Here is an 18,790-nt window from a genome sequence, read left to right on the forward strand (position 1 = left end):
GGTGGTTCCTTGTTGCCATGTTTGTGCTGCGGAACAGTTTCTTGTGTGTGTGTGCCCTATTCAAATGGAACTCCGCAGGGGCGTCTGCGTCAGCAGGCGTTTGGTGTGTTGCGACACCACGTACCCGAGCACACGAGGGTTGGACCCTCCCGCGTGTAGCCGTGCGCGGCTTAGCCGTGTCCGGGGAAAGGGGGATCCTGGGGGTTGAGCCGATGCGGGTGTTCGGACCTTTAAGGCCCCCCGGTGGAGGCAACACACCTCTTTGGCCGCTGCTTCACGTAGACAGCACCCCCGGACTGACCCACCCGGGGGAAATCGGCAGTCGCCTCTTCCTATCTCTCTCTTCTTCAGTCTTCGTCTTTATCTCTAACTTTTTTATCTTTCCTGTCTTCTTCTCTGTTCCATTTACTTCCTTCTTCCACGGCGGCAAGGGTTAACCTTGTGTGGCTATCCTACCTTGGGTACACCATATTTGGTTATAGTGACGGCGTACGGCTGGAGTCGTGCAGGCTTGAACACGAGCTCTGCCGCATCCCCTCGTTGGGCTCCGTGGTGGGCGGTCGGCGCTGTTGCCGAACACACACATTTTCCAATGGCAGCTCAAATCCCTGGTGTCCATGATTGGCGTCTGAAAAGATGCCGCACCGAAGAACCATTTCAATTCTCCTTTCGAAGCAACGCTCCATCTTTCCCCAAATACTATGTAGTCCACAGTGAAGGCAACACACCTGTTAGAAAGCTCTCCCCATTCCTGGTAGCCAAATGCCTGAAAGATAAAATCGGACCGACATACAAAGCCTCCAAAATGCATAGCGGGGACCTCCCCCTAGAACTGAATAATAAAGATCAAGTAGATAAGCTTTCTGAACTTACCAGTATTGGCGAGGCGACAGTGACTGTTTCAGCCCACAGAACACTCAATACAATCAGGGGAGTAATGTCTGAAGAAGACTTTATTGGATTAAGCGACGAGGAACTGCTGGAAGGTTTCCAGGAACAAAATGTTACCAAAGTACAGAGAATAGTAATCCGCAGAAACGATCAAGAAATCCCCACCAAACACGTTATACTCACCTTCGGAACAAGCGTAATGCCTACCTCACTCGATGCAGGTTATGTTAAAGTCAATGTGAGATAATATATACCAAACCCCTGACGATGTTTCAAGTGCCAAAGGTTTGGACACGCTTCACATGCATGCCGAGGACAAACAATTTGTGCTAAATGTAGCTCCAACGAACACCAATCTGAGAATTGCACCTCTTCCCCACATTGTGTTAACTGTAAGGGAGATCACCCAGCTTATTCGCGGTACTGTCCTTGCTCGAAAAAAGAAAAAGTCATTGCTCTAACTGTAAAAGAAGAAATTTCGTTCTTTGAAGCCCGAGTCCTTTGAAGCCCTTTGAATTGGCAAGGCATGTGAACATCAGTCGCGGTTCGCGTAACACCAAATTTCATCAACATCACGGTTATCGGCTCTTGTGTGTGCAATGGATGCCCAAGATATTGAACCACCGCCAGAAGAACTAGAAGGTTCAGCGCTGCCTTGACTCATCTGATCCGGTATCACAATGAGAGCGATGACTACCTGTCTGCAACAGAGACCGGGGACGAATCATGGTGCCGCTACTAGCAGCCTGAAAGACGACGGCAAAACTTGCAGTGGAAACAATCGACTTAACCACCGCCAATGAAAGCAAAGGCTGTCATTGCTACGGGTAACGTGTTGACTTTTCTATTTCGATAGTCAAGAGCCATTAGTAAACGAATTTGTTAAACCTGGAGAGACTATCGATCGCTTCCAATACTCTGAAACGCCGCATAGGCTGCATGTCGCAATCAAGAACAAACGACGTGGAAAATTGAGCAATGGGGTCATGTTGCTCTACGACAATGCCCGTCACCATGTCACTGATGTGGCAAATACAAGAATGGCAAAGTTCAAGTGAGAAAAGCTGCAACATCCGTCATACAGCTCAGACTTGTTGCCTTGCGACTCAACATTTGAAGCTTCTGAAAGAACAGCTCAAGGTAACCAGATTCGTGTCGGATGGCGGCGTAAAACAGTCAGTTACAGTCTTTTTGAAGCAGCAACCCAAGCAGTTTCATGAGACGGGAATCGCGCGACTCGTTAATCAGTGGGACAAACGTCTAAATACTCATGGAGACTACTTTGCTTTCAACATAAATTACCCCGTTTGTCATATATTCGCATTTGCTCACTTTCATTTCACTCGCCCTCGTATATTTTGCAGAACTGCTTTTTATATGTGCTGTCTGTTATGACTATAATTTCATTGCAATTACTCACAATTCACGACCGATGAAAGCTGCTCCTGCGCGATAAATTGTAACCCTGAAAAGCGTCCTTGAGACCTTTCCGTGGTCGTTGTATATGTACAAAGATGTAAACAAGGTTCTTCAATGACAAAGTTTCATTAAAGGAGTTGTCCTCAACGTGTTTATTTCATGGCCTTTACATTTTTCTTATCAGTGACGTGCGCTGCTTTGCTGGTTTCAAACTGATATTGTTCTAAAGTTCGTGTGATATTTTCTTTACTTATTGAACAGACAGAAAACATGGAAGCATTAATATCAGCTATTTTGGGCACAATTCTTGACAGATACGAGCATGTTCTTTTATGAAAAAATACATATTTTACTTGACAGGGCGTAGCGTTCAGAATTCGGTTGTGGCATTTTTGGCAACGGCAATGCAGTTATTATTACTGTATTTGATCCCTCGACAAGTTGTACAGCGAGGAGGCCGAGCTGCAACGTGAGCCTCCCCCGGACGAAAGTTCTGGCTACGCCACTGTTCACTATCAAATTCCAATCATGTTATAAGTAGCTTACGTACCACGCTACTTATCAACTCAGAAATCGCTGTAAACCAGTAAACGAGGTCAATGTGCCGGTATCTGTTGGTTTCAGGGGCTGATCACTCCCAATGAAATTGGAGAAAGTACCACTAGTGTACCAGTGGCTCACGGCGACGAGACCGTGGGCTTCTATAATGAGAAATTCAGCCCACGAGAAGGAGCGCTGAAAGCCATTCCGGAAATATCTGACCGCGCCTCGAAAAACCAGATAGGCAAACTGGCTGATGTTGCAGAACTGCACTCCCTCCAGTCGGCTGACAGCAAGTGCTTCCAGCTCTCCGGATACGATTCGACGATCGCCATCCAAGTGTCGTTCGGAGATTCAGTGGGAAGCGACGCAGTCAAACCGATCACTGTGAGTATAGGATGTTAACCCCATAGGAAACATCAAAATAATCCAGAGGCAGCCACAGTTTTCGAGCCTATATTGCTTATTTATTTTCACCCGGATAAAATGCCTTACTGCGCTCTGCAAAGTTGGCAGTGCATAAAATTGTGAGCGAATGAATGTTACAAAAAATGCGAGCAATTACCAGGACTTCATTGCTTGCGAATCGTTTGCTTTCCTCATTTACGGCGTAGCAAAATATGAGACCTCATTGAACGCTATTGTTACGGTTGGCACGGAGGCTTTGTATAAAGTGTAACCTTTCAGATGCCTCTTTTCCTTTAGAACGGCCAAAGTGCGCGGAATATTCTTGCTCGTCTGATCGGAATTCCTCTACAGTGCTTGTTTCCATTGCAGGCATTGAGTGAAAGCTCCTACCACGTATGATGATAATGCAGCTACAACGAGCAGACTCGTTTAACTCCGCAGTTGTCGGACGAATTGCTGCCTTGCTGGTTTATTACTGGTGTGCTTATCGCAAAATATCTTATAGTTGCTTGGTAATTATCTACGCAATAGGGCACCCAAACTAAGGGTGCAATTCGACAGTACATAATTTATGCGGTCTCTAACAGCGAGAATAGAACAATTTGCTTCAACGAAAAGCACCATCTGGTCTTTGGTAAAGCGCTGCACCAAAAGAACAGTGCTGGCTTTTTGGTGTGTTGATCAGTCGTCAAGTGCTGCCGGCGAAGCAAAGAGCCGCGACAACAACTCCGAAGTGAAGTAAGCTGCATGAATTGAAAATAAAGTTCAGAGACTAATAGCCTTGCAAAAGAAGTATTTTTAGCCGAAAAATAACGAGCAGAAGAGGATAAAGTCTATTGGTAAGTGACACTTCCGATACGCGACTAAGAGCCGTCTTATTCCGAGTGCAGCGCCAAGACACCGTGGGCAAGACAACTCTCAGACACCACCTTGAATTTTCTGCGTTTTATATTCTTGAGGTCAAAGATTTCAAGAAAAATATCTGTTGACCAGTAACTACGCTGTCGGTGTGCTAGGATTAGACGTACTGCATTCGAAAAGAGGCGAACGAATCTATCGACTGAGTTTCCATCACATTGTGAATATAGTTGTGAACCCCGACATCATAGGCACCTATAGAATCCGGGACTTCGCAAGAACGTTACGAATTCTACATGATCCGCTATGGTTCAGGCCTCGTCGCTGTTCCGCACAGTCGCACTTAAGGGTTCGCTGGTTTCGCTTTGGCCATTCAATTCCTGTAATCAACCTATCACTTTCTGCCAAACAGATGGGACCGGGCTTTTGACAGAGCAACTCACCAATCTAAACTCGTTTAGTCTTGCTTTGATTCCTGCCATTACACTATCTTATTTATTTGTTAAAATCTACAGAGCAAATTATATCTTTGTCTCTGTATCTGCTTGTGTGTGTTAGCATATGTTCCTCGTTTGGGGCAATTGTTTCGTGTTTAATTGGGCTTTGTCATTCGCGCATTTCCCTTTTCTAATCGTATATTGGTTCCGTTTTCAATCCCGAGAAAATATTTTGTTCACCATTCTATTTTGTGTGGCTTAATCATGTGCCGACTTTTGAATGGTCGCCAAAAGGGCCTGCAATGACATATAAAATAAATAAAAACGTAACAATCAAACACAACAGACGCTAATGACGCAACGGCAGGGTGAAGTCCTAAAAGCATTTTCTTCTGCTGGAACAAAATATGCCTACGTGCGTAATCAAGAAAGGTTATAATGCCTACCTTAAAATTTTTATTACATGGGTATTTTTTCTTTATCTTGAGTAAGATCTTTATTATGTCTGTGTTTATTTATCGTTTTTGCGCACCCTTGCTTATATTACTTATTCCTTTCCACAGACGCGTCTCGTTGTCTGGGATTTTTTTTTTTTCAAAATGCTCTGTAGGGGAACTTTAATTCAGAGCCTTATCCATTCTGTTGATAAAAACAGGATGTTGCTGTGTTGTTTTGAACTGTCAATGAGTTGGCATCACTTGGTTTTGCAGGTTATGTCAGAAAGCGAAAGCTTCGTGGGAACTCTGGAGAAAACATTCATTATTGATGAAGACATTGGAAACAACACAGTCGTTACTGTGAGCTGCGCCTCCGGTCAAAGCTGTCCACGCTCGGTGCAGCTTGTTGACCCCGCCGGAAAATGGTGTCAAAACTGTCGTGAAGATAACACTGACCTCCAGAAAATGCTCACCATACCCAGCCCTGCACAGGTAAGGCTGCATCCTGAGAAACCAGGACTGGGATAATCGTGACATTAGTTTGTTTCGATTGTATTAATTTCTTACCAGCTGGCCCTCATGGTCTGCCGATCATGGCGGTAGCGTGGGCCCAGGCCCCTCTGACAATTCCGCAAGTGTGAAAAGGAAAATAATCTGGGTAAAAGTTACATTGTCCTGGCCCATGTTCAGATACATTTGTTTTAATGTCTGTCTAAAATGGGGCTGCAAGCTTGTTTGGCGCTCTCTCGCAGAGACGTTTTAAGGTAATTTGTCTCCCCAACGAAAGTCAAACTAATGCGCCCCTCTCGACTCTGGCACCAAATTTATGGGTACCATGTTGAAAAATTCAAACATGACTTTCTGACACATTATTACTAATTGTAACGAAAAGAAGAACACCCATGTTTTCGGGTATCATTTTATTAATTCGTCTACAATTAGCCGCAAGACACGACTGACTAAAAAGAAGAAATGAATGTTTTAAAAGTGATAAATAATGGAAATAGTGCGAGGGGTGGGGCAAAGTAAGAATCTCCAAAAACGAAAGGCAAGGAAAATTGGGTATAGCATGGGCCGCATTGATCGGTGGCAGGCAACTATTTTGCATGTAACATGAAATTAATGTATGAAATCTAAAGGTTTATTTTTCATTGGATAAGAAAGTTGTACTTACTACTATTCGCGAAAAAAAGAACATCACGTAGGTACTATGCAGTGTATAGGAAATATACTATGTGAACTATATTCGTCGAATCAAAGACATGTACTCTACCACGTTTCTGCTATAGTGCTGTCTAAAAGTTTCCGAAAACCCGTCACCGCGAGCAAGGTGTAGCGCCCCACTTTTGCCAGCAATTTCTTAGAAGTGCCACACAGCACAATTACAAACACTGCATGCCTGTCAGAACTCATCTTTGGTGAAATGTCGCCGCGAAGTTTTTGCTGGCACATTATAAGCGACCCGATCACTTGACCAAATTCACGGTGCTTCAATCCTGCGAGTTCAGTGCGCATTTGCTCAAGAAGTTGTTGTAAAAGCTGAATATGTTTTAGATAAAGGCTCATAATAGAACGTACATGACGTGCACAGGAATACGCCTTTTTAAACCTCGGAATCAAGAAATATTTCACGGAAGAAAGGTGAACACCTGGCAGCTAGTCGTTATTATTACTGGCACAGACGATCCCAAGTCGGCCCTTTCATTAGCGTTGACGTAATATCGTCGATAGACACGCCGGATATGTAGGTTCAGTACCTGATCAATGATTCTGTAAAGCTTTTTTTGTCGGCGCCAGTTTGCCAGACTTGGCGAAAACCTTTTTCGCCGCTTACAGCTGACATGAAAGATGACAGGAAGAAGTGCGGCCTCGCTGCTGCCGGGCAATCACGTCCGAGGGGACATCGGGTCACGTGGTTTAGGTGCGTTTATTGTGCTGTTCTGACATGTGACACAGGTAAAAACATCGCACTAAACGTACTGATGCGGATGAGCCGGTTGTCCAACAGGTGCGACCGCCGGGCAGTTGTAAGGAAGCGTTGCTAGCATTGATTTCCCATTGTCAGTTCTTAGTACGGAAAGTCTCTTTCGACATGACACAAATAGCAGCAAAAACACAAAAGAAACAGCCGCGACGTGAATTGGAACCATGCACCGCAACGTGAAAATCTGACTTTATCGCGACGCCGCCGCTGAGTCTCGCGTAGGTGCTCCTCCACTTGTAATATTTACCACCGCCTAAAACTGTTCGAGCTTTTACGCATTGCTGTTGTTGGTTTCGGCGTATGGAACGCCAATTCTTCCGCATTCTACATAGTTTCTGATTTTGCGTCTTATCTACATAGCATTTGCTGCACAACGCCATTTTCGTTGCAATTTCGAGCCCTGAGCCCCACTGGTTCTGATCGCCGTCACAGTGAACTACAGCACGTAGATTCTCCCACTTTATTGATCAGCATCCGATGACTGGAAGGCATCCGAGTATGATGGGCAGCTCTGTATGCATCTTAGCCCCAGTTCACTCAAGGTAGTTTGAAGCGTTGCTGAATGCCGTTGCGGCACAGCTTTGTACTTTGGGAATCTCCCGCCTCCTTAAAAAGACAAACTGGACTGTACACACTGTTGCGATTCAGGGTCTGAGCGGCCATGAAGGTGCCGTGGCTGGTGATGTGCCAGGTGCCAGGCGATCGAGAGGTACGGCGTGACGTCCAATAGATGAGAAAAAGGGTTTATTTACAAATTAACGTGATGAGAGTTTACACGTACGAGCACGAGTACGAGCACCAGTACTAGCATGTACAGCCCTCCCCCCCCCCCCCCCCCGCCGCCAAACACTAAAAATCCACTTTTCAGCGCTTTTTATTTCTCCTTTCCATCATTTCGGAAATTCACTGTCCTTCTCGGCTACCCACAATCATTGAACCGTTCGCGGAATCCGCCCATTACGTTGCACCCTTCTTTCGGACTCCGCCTCCAACGTTGCGCATTCGTCCGCTCCATACGAGGCAACGTCGTGGCAAACTGCAAACTTGATGTCGACGTCGTTTCCACGGAAGTCCTCGGCGTTGGCCCCTTTTATCAATTAGTGGGCCATTCGTGACGGTCCGCTTGTCAGGTTCAGGTAGAGTAATCTTCGCTGTACTCATTGCTTCCACGGAGGGCAGTGGGTTTTGACCGCCTCCAAGTGAGCTGCTTTGTCCGCGCGTAGTAGTCTATGTCGCATCGAGTGTAGTCCAAGCGGGCTACACTTTCACTTTCATAGCTGCGCGCTCGCCTGCGGAGCCTTGTTAGTCGGGGAGGGATGCCGGGCACAGCAGTGCTAAACGCCAATCATAACAACGCGTACGTCCATCATGTGTTCAGACAATTCAGTCTCAAAAATGTGAACAGCTGTACGGCGCTTATCAAAGCCAGTTCATTTGACACTGTATTGAGACTCCTGGAAGTCTCTTTGCCGTTTCAGCATATGAAAACGCTTTGCGATTGGCAAAAAAATTGCTTTGATATAATGAGTCGGACAGACCAGCGACATCGGAACGTTGACGCATTATCGCAATTCCAAGTTGTGGTAATGCGTAATACTGGCCTCTCAGGACAGCGGCAAGTTGTTGGAACTTTAGGAGAGCACTCAGGAGTGGAGGAACCAAGCACTCACGCATCGCTAGTGCTTGGTTCCTCCACTGGGCCCTGTGCGGGTTTGCACGCCACAAGTAGACGGGGCTCGGTTTCGCCAGTTTTGCCGTGTTGCGCGTAGGCCTTCACTTGTAGATAGAAAAATGTGCCCTCTAGAAGTATCATGCGGGAAAGGAGCGGTAAGGCACTGCAGAGGTGCGCGATGCGTACCAAAGCGGCGAGGCAGGAGGAGGCCAAGCGACGGGCCGACGAGATAAACATGGCCCAGCAGCGGTAGGCGAAGCCGAGGGCCGCCGAACGGACTACAAAGGCCAAGCACCGCCGATTGGAAGACCACCACTTGCAGAACGCAGATTCGCACTTTAGAAATCACTTTGCTGAAGACGAATTAGGTGCGGCGTGTCAGGTCGGAGAGCACCTCCGGTTCCCATACGACGTCGTCAGGCGGGCCGTGACCCGCGAAAGTGCGTGGCGGTCCTCAAGCGAGCGTGGCAGGGTGGATGTGAGTGCGTTCGCGCTTTGGACAACGCGCACGCGAGCAAGGCTGCGCATTGTGTTTGATAGTCAACAAGGATGGTTCCTTCCATAATTCCTTTCTCTGTTCACAATTTACAGCGTTTTTAGCTGCCAGAAATAGAACAAAAGAAGCAATTTTATTGTGGTTTAGGTAATAATTACAATTATGGGGTTTTTTCATGCCGAAACCACGACCTAATTATGAGGCACGCCGTTGTGGTTTACTCCGGATTCACTTTGACCATCCGAGCTTCTTTAAGGTGTCCCGAATGCACCGGACCCGAGCAGTTTTGCATTTCACCCCCCCCCCTCCCTCTCCCTATCAAAATGGGGCCACCGCGGCCGAAATTTCATCCCGCGACCTCGTGTTTAGCAGTGCAACACCAAATCCGCTAAGCCACCGCGGTGGATGGTTTAGGTAGTGGTCATGTGACTGAAAGACTGACTGGCTGCCTGACCAACTAAATGACTGAGTGAGTGACCCACTGAGTTACTGACCGAACGAGCGACTGTGCAACTGATGGACTGACTGGTTGATGTATTTTATATTTCAAGGCAGGTACCTGGATGCTTCAAGTGAAGAGCTCAAGCGCGGACCCAGTCAAAGTCAGCATCCTGGTCATGTCCGAAGTCAGAGACGATACAAGTATGCCGGTATTGGCTTCATGTGAAATACCAAAGGGATCGGTTCGCGCACCAGATGAAGCAATCATAGACGTCTCTGTGTCGAAAGGCGATAAAGCTGTCATTGGCGCGAAGGTTATGGCGGTGGTGGTCAACACGCAGGGGCTTTCGTGCCTTCCACTGCTTGACAATGGTGTAGGTAAGAGCATCGCTCAAATTATTTGTTCTCGTTAAACCTGCAAATAGCGCTGCGTATTTTATATATTGATATAGTACGATGCTTGTTGCACAACAGAAGAAACACAAAAAATCATGCCGACAAGATCCAACCCGGTATTCCATTGTGAAAGGAGGATTTATTGGCTGCAGCTCAGCCTTCCCACAACCGCAGCACTAATTTCAATCTGCGCCTCTAGTCGGACAAATTTTTTTTTCTGCTAACAGGGATGCTCGATGCAGTGGTATTTGAGCTAATGTCGCCCAGCTTAATCGAACTATCCGGTAGGTTATATCACGGAGGCTACCACGGTGGCGTACGTGAAATGTTTTGCGCGCGCTGCGAAAGGTGTATGGGACCTCGGGTACAGAAATGGCGTTTCAGTTTCAGCTACATTTATTCGCGCTCTAGAAATGTTAGTTGTTAAACCTATGCTGCAGCTGTTTTTCGCTCCATGTTCGTGGTGGGTACATTTGTTTTCCACTGGAGATTTTAGTACTAGGGTGCGGAAATGATCCCCCCCCCCCCACACACTTACATGATGGTGCCCGGGAATGTCCTGCACCGCTCAAGCCTGCTGCTGTCATAAATTGCTGAGGCTCCTGAACTTGTCTCATTGGCGGACACGCTTAGCCGTAGTTAAATCGGCCCGGTACCCCTGTGTCTCACTGCCCGAGTTTCTTCGCACCTGTTTGGCATCCTCATTATGTAGAATGCAGGAAAGCCATTGGCAATAACTGTGTGCTATTCAGATGAATCGAATGGATTAGCGCCGGCATTAGCGTCAATTTCCAGACACCGAGGTCTATTTTGTGTCCCTGCCGGCGGTTGCACCGAAGTCATAAATTGTGTATCGCGCCACCACAAGCAGCGCTGCTTTCGTCGACAGAAAAATATTTGCTGTCTACTCTGCCTTTGATAAATTTCTGTACCACAAGCTTGTTTTCCTAGACATGAAACAAGAAGAAAATGGCTACAAGTCTTCTACAATGAATAAATATGCGAAAAGCCGAAACGCAGTTTTTTATGAAGCGCGTAGAGTAGTCCTGCTCGTCTCTTCCTCTTCCCTCTAGACACTCTGCGCCATCTGGCGATGCCACCGTTCGTACAGAATAATTGCGGAAATCGAGGTCGAGGAATCGAGGTCGGCGTCAGGGATGTTAATTAAACAGTGGCACAAACAGCGGAGCACATGCTCAGTGCTACACTCACCCTAATTGCAGCATTTTAAACTGCTGCTAAGTGTTTCGCACACAACTACTTGCTAAGCACATCGCGTTTAATTACAGCAATATAAATGGATGTCAAAAACAACTGGCATCAACGCAAAATGCATCGCAATGAAGGGTGCCATGTGGATGTCCCCCGGCCCTGACTCCTCCCCCCCCCCCCCGAAAAAAACACAGAAAGACAATATCCACGCGAGTGTTTCACCACAGAGAACGAGTCAACGCGCAGAGGAACCGAATAGGGAAGTGAAACAGGAAGGACGCCACCCGCAGCGGCTCTCGTGAATGTCACATCATGGCGACTAGGTTTAAGCACATCTTTCACGCCCACATCCAGTGGCGAGGAGATGCTAATGGTACCGTTACGCGTCCTTTATTGCTCCGTGGTACAGCGTCATTGATTCTGTTATTTAGCTTATAATCGCCAAATTAAAAAAAATAAAATTTAATTATGGAGTTTTACGTGCCAAAACCACTTTCTGATTACGAGGCACGCCGTGGTGGAGGACTCCGGAAATTTTGACCACCTGAGGTTCTTTAACGTGCACCTAAATCTAAGTACACGGGTGTTTTTCGCATTTGTCCCCCATCGAAAAGTGGCCGCCCTGGCCGGGCTTCGATCCCGCGTTCTCGTGCTCAGCAGCCGAACACCATAGCCACTGAGCAACCGCGGCGGGTAATCGCCAAATTTGGTGCAGCAGTTATCATCAAAAGTTGGCATACGAGACTAGCATAAAGAAATGAAAAATAATTTCTTTGACGTGGTTTTCACATGGCTAACGTAACATGTTTTGTTGTTGTTTCTGAGTTGCCGCAGTCCTGCTAATTTTCGGTTATTTACTTTGCCACATCTAATCTAGATGTTTAATTTTTCAACGGTAGGTTGCCACAGAGAATCATATATGAAGAGAGCACAGGCGCAATTTATTTATCGCGGTTTTGCAAAAAATAATTCAAATTGCACTGAACCACATTTTTCCGGCAAAAAACACTGCTGAGAAGGCTGCTGTTAACACGCGAGAAAATTAAAGAAGTAACACTTGGCTTCAAGACAAAGTAAACCTACTACCTTGCGTGATCAGATCGCTTGGCTTTTCTTGCGCTATACTTAATCTCTGAAACATTTCCACCTATCACAACCGCGATAACGTCAAAAGAAGTATGACTAACCATAGACGTCTGCCAGTAGCTACGCGCCTGCATTTCAGCAAATTTTTCAGAAAACGGTAAAACGGCGGTTGTTAACCCTTCTAGTCCGTTCCATCGACGGTTACTTCGCAGGCCCCGGAAACTTTCGTCAGACTGCCCAGTTTTGGCCGTTGAGAATGTAGCGTTCACGACGGTAGCAAGCTTTAAGACTTGTGCAGAAGCTTCTCGGAGAGTACTCCAGGAATGCGCGTGGGCGACGCGATGGAATCGATGCGGCATACGAGGTGGCAGTTGCTTCGGAGCAGAACTAGCAGCCTGGCAAAGGCGTCTCGAAACACGGGGGCAAGGACGAGATGAGATCGACAGATAGCCGTTCCAGTCCACTTAACCTTTATTGTCTCTTACGCTTAAGTCAGCGCATTCCCGCTATGCCTAAGGTCCCTAGATAAAGTCCCTAGATAAAATCTAGGGACTTCAGCTATACCTACCCGATGCTAGTTCACCTGACGACAACGCTCATTCGAACACAACGTAATCCACAACACTGCCAGGGCTCCATTAATTAATTAATTAATTAATAGTAAATAATTAATAGACTCTTTCAAATAATTCATTAAAGAAGTAATTACTTATAGGGTCATTGTGCGTCCACTTCATTTCTCACTTTTTTGCACTTCGTTTCTGATCTTTCCTTTTCACAGCAGAATTGACTGTCGTAGTGTTTGCGAGAAAACTCGTTAGAGGAAACGCCGGCGTTGCCACCAATTCCCCACCATGAACCCGTGGATATACCTCGCGTACTTATGGAATCTTTGTATTTTTCAGCTTCAATTTCGTTTATTTGACAATAATTAATTTTCATGAATTTCCAAGCAGTCATATAGTTTTTGAAAACAGCAAGGCAATTAGCCTGGGCGATCACGCGTAATCACCGCGAGACGTTGCATTATTTTTTGTAAAATGACTTTGAGACGATTTAAGGCCAAAATGCGCTGTTCAGGCAAATCCACGCGCCAGCCACAGCGATCATGCCACCCAATCGCTTATACTCGCGCCTTCCATAAACACCTCCCGACAGTAGCGCCTCAGTGCTCTCAAAATATTTGTCAGTAAATTGATTCGGACTGTGCCTCACTCGCGTCTAAAGAACCCTTCGGGATGAGACAGTTATGCCAGGCTATGCCATGACATACTAGTCTCTCTTCCCTGACTTGCCGACCCGCCGCGGTTGATTAGTGGCTACCTGGTGGTGGGCTTAGTAGCACGAGGTCGCGGGATCGAATCCCGGCCACGGCAGCCGCATTTCGACGGGGGAGAAATACGAAAAGACCCGTCTGTTTAGATTTAGGCGCACGGTTAAGAACCCCGGGTGGTCTAAATTTCCGGAGTCCACCATTACTGCCTGTCTCGTAATCAGATTGGGGTTTTGGCACGTAACACCTCATAATTTATATTTTTGCCAAACTTATCGCTTGCGCATTCACACTGTATTCCATGACCTTGAAGTGCCTATGTATCTGACTCCTCCTGCGACGTTAATACCGAGACTTATCACGGAGGCCACTACGGTGGCGCTGGCTGCATGTATACGCCACTGATTTATTTATTTATTTTATTTATTGTACCCTCAGGGCCGAAGCATTACAGAGGGGAGTGGCAAAAAAAACATTTCTGTGAAAAGATACACTTATACATGGAGTTATATAATGTACCAATACAAATACAAATACTCTAATTAACAAGCAAATCAATACAAATCACCAAACTACAAAACAATGTAAAATGAGTAGATGATACAGGTAAGCACAAGCAAACAAAAGGAAAAAACGAGAAATAACATGAGGTAAAGAACTAATTAGTTACTGTTAGAGCATTTTGGAAATGTTGATGGTCGGTAATTTCTGCAGTAGTGGTAGGAAGATGGTTCCACTCTTCACAAGTCCAGGGAAAAAATGAATACTGAAAAGTAGAAGTCCTGCAAAAAGGAACGGCTACTTTATGTCGGTGGTGAATGCGTGATGATACGTACTGGGGAGGAAAGATGAAATCATCGTGTAGTGAATGATGGTGAAATATGCGGTGAAAAAGACACAAGCGATAAAACTTACGGCGAGATGCTAGTGATGGTAGTTCAAGGCTCGATTTCATATTAGTCACACTTGCGGTTCGAGCATAATTAGACATAATAAAACGTGCAGAGTTATTTTGAACCATTTCGAGTGAGTAGATTAGATTGTCATGGAAAGGGTCCCAAACAGAGGCGGCGTATTCCACCTTCGAACGAATCAGTGTTTTATAAAGTAAATGTTTCAGAGCCTGAGGAGCGCGTGAGAAATTCCGGCGAAGATATGCAAGTGTTTTGTTGGCACTGGCGATTATGGATTCAATGTGATCATTCCAGGTTAGTTTTGAGGATACAGTGACGCCAAGATATCTATATGACGATACTACTTCTAAAGGAAAGTTATCAAGATGATATGAAACATTTGCATTAGCAGATCTAGTTACACGCATGACTTTGCATTTTTAGTGTTTAATTCCATGCACCAAGTCTTACACGAAGCGGACACAGAATCAAGATCAGACTGTACAATAGTAGTATGGTTAGGACTAGTTATTTCTCGAAATATTACACAGTCATCTGCAAACAAGTTGATATGGGAAGAGGCTCAGGAAGGCAAGTCGTTAATGTAGGTTAGAAAGAGGAGAGGGCCAAGCACCGATCCTTGTGGTACTCCTGAGGAAACAGGGCTCGGAGGAGAGTCAGTGTTATTAACAGAGACAAACTGGGAACGATTTAGCAAAAAACATTCGAGCCATGCAAGCAGTTTGGAATCCAAATTTAGTAACTGCAACTTATATAAAAGGAGATTATGGCATACTTTATCGAATGCTGTTGAAAAATCTAAAAATATACAGTCAGCTAAAGAAGAACGATCAAGGATGGCATGAAGATGGTGAGTGAAACAAACGAGTTGAGTATCACACGAGAATGTCTTGCGGAAACCATGTTGCGAAGGCGAAAAAAATGAATTCGATTCAAGAAAAGAAACAAGATTTGAAAATAGAATATGCTCGAAAATTTTACATGGAATGCTAGTTAGCGAAATGGGGCGATAATTTAGAGGCGAGCGTTTATTGCCAGACTTGTGAAGCGAAACCACCCTCCCGATCTTCCAGTCAGTGGGGAGGGAACTGTTCTCTAGAGACTGTTGAAAATTTTTTTTAATATAATTGATGAGTAACAGACTGTATGTATAAGAAACCTAGGATGAATGGAATCGTACCCAGGTGAGGAGGATGCTTTTAAATTTTTTATAGCTTTGACCACGCCACTATATTCAATTATAATGGGAGACATTACTATAAATCCTAAAGGCTTAACATGAGGAAGCATTGTTTGTGTTATTGTAGAGAAGTTGCTGACAAAGACTTCATTTAACACACGGGCACATTGCGCATCAGGTATAGCATTCCCTGCAGAATCAACAAGACTGATTGCGCTATCACTTTTAGGATGAAACACGCGCCAAAACTTTTTGGGATCGGATGTGAGCATTGAAGGTAACGTGTTATTCAGAAATGTATCTTTAGCATTCTTTATGGCTGCTATGTACACGGCGGAAGCTTGTTCGTAGGCTGCCCAGCGGTCGTCATCTGGAAACCGTACTGCTGAGCGGTATGTGCGTTTTTTCTTATTCGACAAACGTTTTATGTGGCGGTTGTACCATGGTGCATCAGCCTTTACAATTATTGTACGAGTAGGTATGTATTTATTTGTTAATTCTTGAACCTTAAATAAAAATAAATCCCAGTTTGATTGTACCGTTCGCTCTTCAACACCATCGAGAAAACCGTCAAGAAAAGTGCAAAGTTCCTGGTTGATTAGTTCGAAATTCGCATTTTTATATTCTTTTATAACTTTCTTTCAGTTTTTGCATTTTGGACGTGAAAGGTTAATGCGAAATGATAGAATAGAGTGGTCACTTATACCGGGCAGGTGAGTGACGTTAGAAATGTATTCAGGGTGTGTTGCTAGTACGAGATCAAGAATGTTTGCTGTTGATTCAGCTATTCTAGTTGGTTTCGTTATCAATTGTGTTAAAGAAAATACAGCGCACATATCTAAAAAATCTCTTGCGAGTGAAGAAGGCGAAATTAGCGCAGGTGGCTCACAGTCCCACGATACATGAGGGATGTTAAAATCCCCCATTAAGAAAAGCGGTAACCTCGGGAATCGACACACCACAGAATTAATCACATAGTGTAGTTCGTTAACGAAAATGGAATTGGGAGAAGGGGGGCGGTAACAGACACCAATAATTATTTTTTGCTTAGGAAATTCAGCGACAACCCAAACGGTTTCCAACTCACTTGGAATGTGGATGCGTGTCATTACCGTGGCAGTAACAAACTTCTGGCGCTAAATATCCTATATACCTGGAAGGAACCCAAATTGACCTGCTGTTGCTCGGAATAGATAAGTAACGTTGTGCTACAGACGACGTCGCATAACTACGGTATACGGACTTGCTTGCGTGTAAGTGTAGGCGAATGCCGTGTGCGCGTTCACCAGCTCTTGCTCCTAAATTCGCAGATCCCGACGCACGCGATATTGACGGAACCTACAGTAAATACTTCACACAGTTCACGGGTGCGGGACGGTACTCTGTCGTTGCTTACATTTACGGAGACAGCAAGACCAGGCACGCGTACCGAAGGAGAGAGCCCCGTGGTTCTAGTATGACCGGTCATAATCAACCCCGCCCCGGTGAGTTGGTCATTTGTACGTTTTCAGCAGATAAGTACGTCTCTCTCGTGTGCGCTTATTACAATAACGACTAGTGAACTACAGCCAGACACGTATGTCGTAAATGTGTTTAATCTTGCTTGAAAGGCATTGTTTGCACATTTCTCGCCGACTGAAAGGCGATACTCGGTGCATGCGACGCTGCGGGCGTTTTCCGCGCCACTGGTCAGTGCTGGGCCGATCGCTGCGCAGCCGAACGCAGCGAGGTTTACAAAGCGAAGGCTCCCGCCTTTCAAGGGATACGAAAACGTGTCGACTCGGTGTCTCCAGAGTCGCACCCGGCGTTCGAAAAGTGTCGGCAGGTGCCCGCGGAATGAGCATTGCGTTTCAATTGCTGAGCACTGTGCTTATATGCTTAGAAACTAAGACAATTTGCGCGTGCAACCGAAGGTCGTTCAACTTTTCCATGCCAATACGGAGGGAAAAGTACGCAAACCACGGTACGAAGCGCCTGCAACTCATTAGTCTCTAAACCGGTGCTGCTTTAAAGGTGGGACGACCGATGAGCAAGTTGTGTTGGTGTTAGTACAGTTTGCCTCTTGTGGTGGTTTTGAACTAAAGGAATACTGTGTTTACCGATGGCCATTATAGAGAGCCCTTGAAAGCGTTCACCAGAGGTAGTAGATAGCGTTTATTGTGGCCAGGTATATCGCCTTTCACAAACAACAAAGCCATCAGAAATATGCATATTTCTACGGTTTCGAAACGACCATAGGAATAATGCAGCAGCGGTGCAGCGTTCTCTTGTGTAAAACAGCGCCACACAGGACAGAGAACTAGCCAGTAAAGGGCGATCACAAATTAGCGACTAAATGGTATATTCCGGATATCCTCGCTTTGTCTGACATTCAAGCATAAATAGATCAATGATATTGTTTTTATTCTTTGGTACCTTAGAAAACGTTCCCACTGTTGCAGATGTATCAGATGGTAACTGTAATGTCCGTTTATATGCCGTATTTCTTACGCTTCTGCTTTTTGCGTGTTAGCTTTCACGGAATCGCATGCGGTTTCCGCGAACTGGTGCATGTGTTCAATGTAGTCTGTAACTATGTTTTCTGTGTATCTGTAGATGCGGTCGAGGATTCGTCAGGCCAAGTGGTCTTTGACCTGGACGTCATGTTAGGCACTGTTTAAGGAGCCAAATTAATAAAAAAGAAAGCTGACTTTCAGTAAAACGCGTAGACCGATGGTGTTGAATGATTGCGAGAGCATGTATTACCCAACTTCAACAAGGGCAATAGCTGAAGGCTAAGCAATTCGAGCGCATAACAAGTGGCTACTTGACAGCCAATCCAAATCCACCATTATACGCCATCAATTAGCTTCAAGGACACCTACCGCCATTTATAAGATCCTTTTAAAGTCAGTCACTTCAGGCGATACAAATGTCACTTATAGGTACGGTAACTCGCAGTCATGTGATAATAATCAACAGATGTCCAAATGCATCTGTTATATTGAAACGTGCGAGTGGAGTTCGCACGAAGAGGGGAACGAAGCTGGGCTGGCTCGAGCCCGGTGCTGTGGACTCATTTCGCTAAGCGATACCTTTGCATTTTTTGATCTTGTAAGTAAACGCGATGCATCGTCACAACTGTGGTGAAAGGCGCGCGGAAGGCC

The 18,790-nt window shown here is 45.5% G+C and overlaps 1 protein-coding gene across 1 annotated transcript in view; it reads left to right on the forward strand.

Moving 5' to 3' along the window:
• The window catches only part of LOC142558419 (uncharacterized), a 92,818-nt gene that overhangs the window by 27,611 nt on the left and 46,417 nt on the right, over nucleotides 1–18,790 (forward strand). Inside the window, exons 9-11 of the mRNA XM_075670554.1 lie at nucleotides 2,935–3,237; nucleotides 5,264–5,482; nucleotides 9,694–9,961. Coding sequence (XP_075526669.1) covers nucleotides 2,935–3,237; nucleotides 5,264–5,482; nucleotides 9,694–9,961 — 790 coding nt within the window. The remainder of the gene's footprint in view (nucleotides 1–2,934; nucleotides 3,238–5,263; nucleotides 5,483–9,693; nucleotides 9,962–18,790) is intronic.

The sequence above is a fragment of the Dermacentor variabilis genome, chromosome 9 (genome assembly GCF_050947875.1).
Source record: "Dermacentor variabilis isolate Ectoservices chromosome 9, ASM5094787v1, whole genome shotgun sequence".
Taxonomy (NCBI): domain Eukaryota; kingdom Metazoa; phylum Arthropoda; class Arachnida; order Ixodida; family Ixodidae; genus Dermacentor; species Dermacentor variabilis.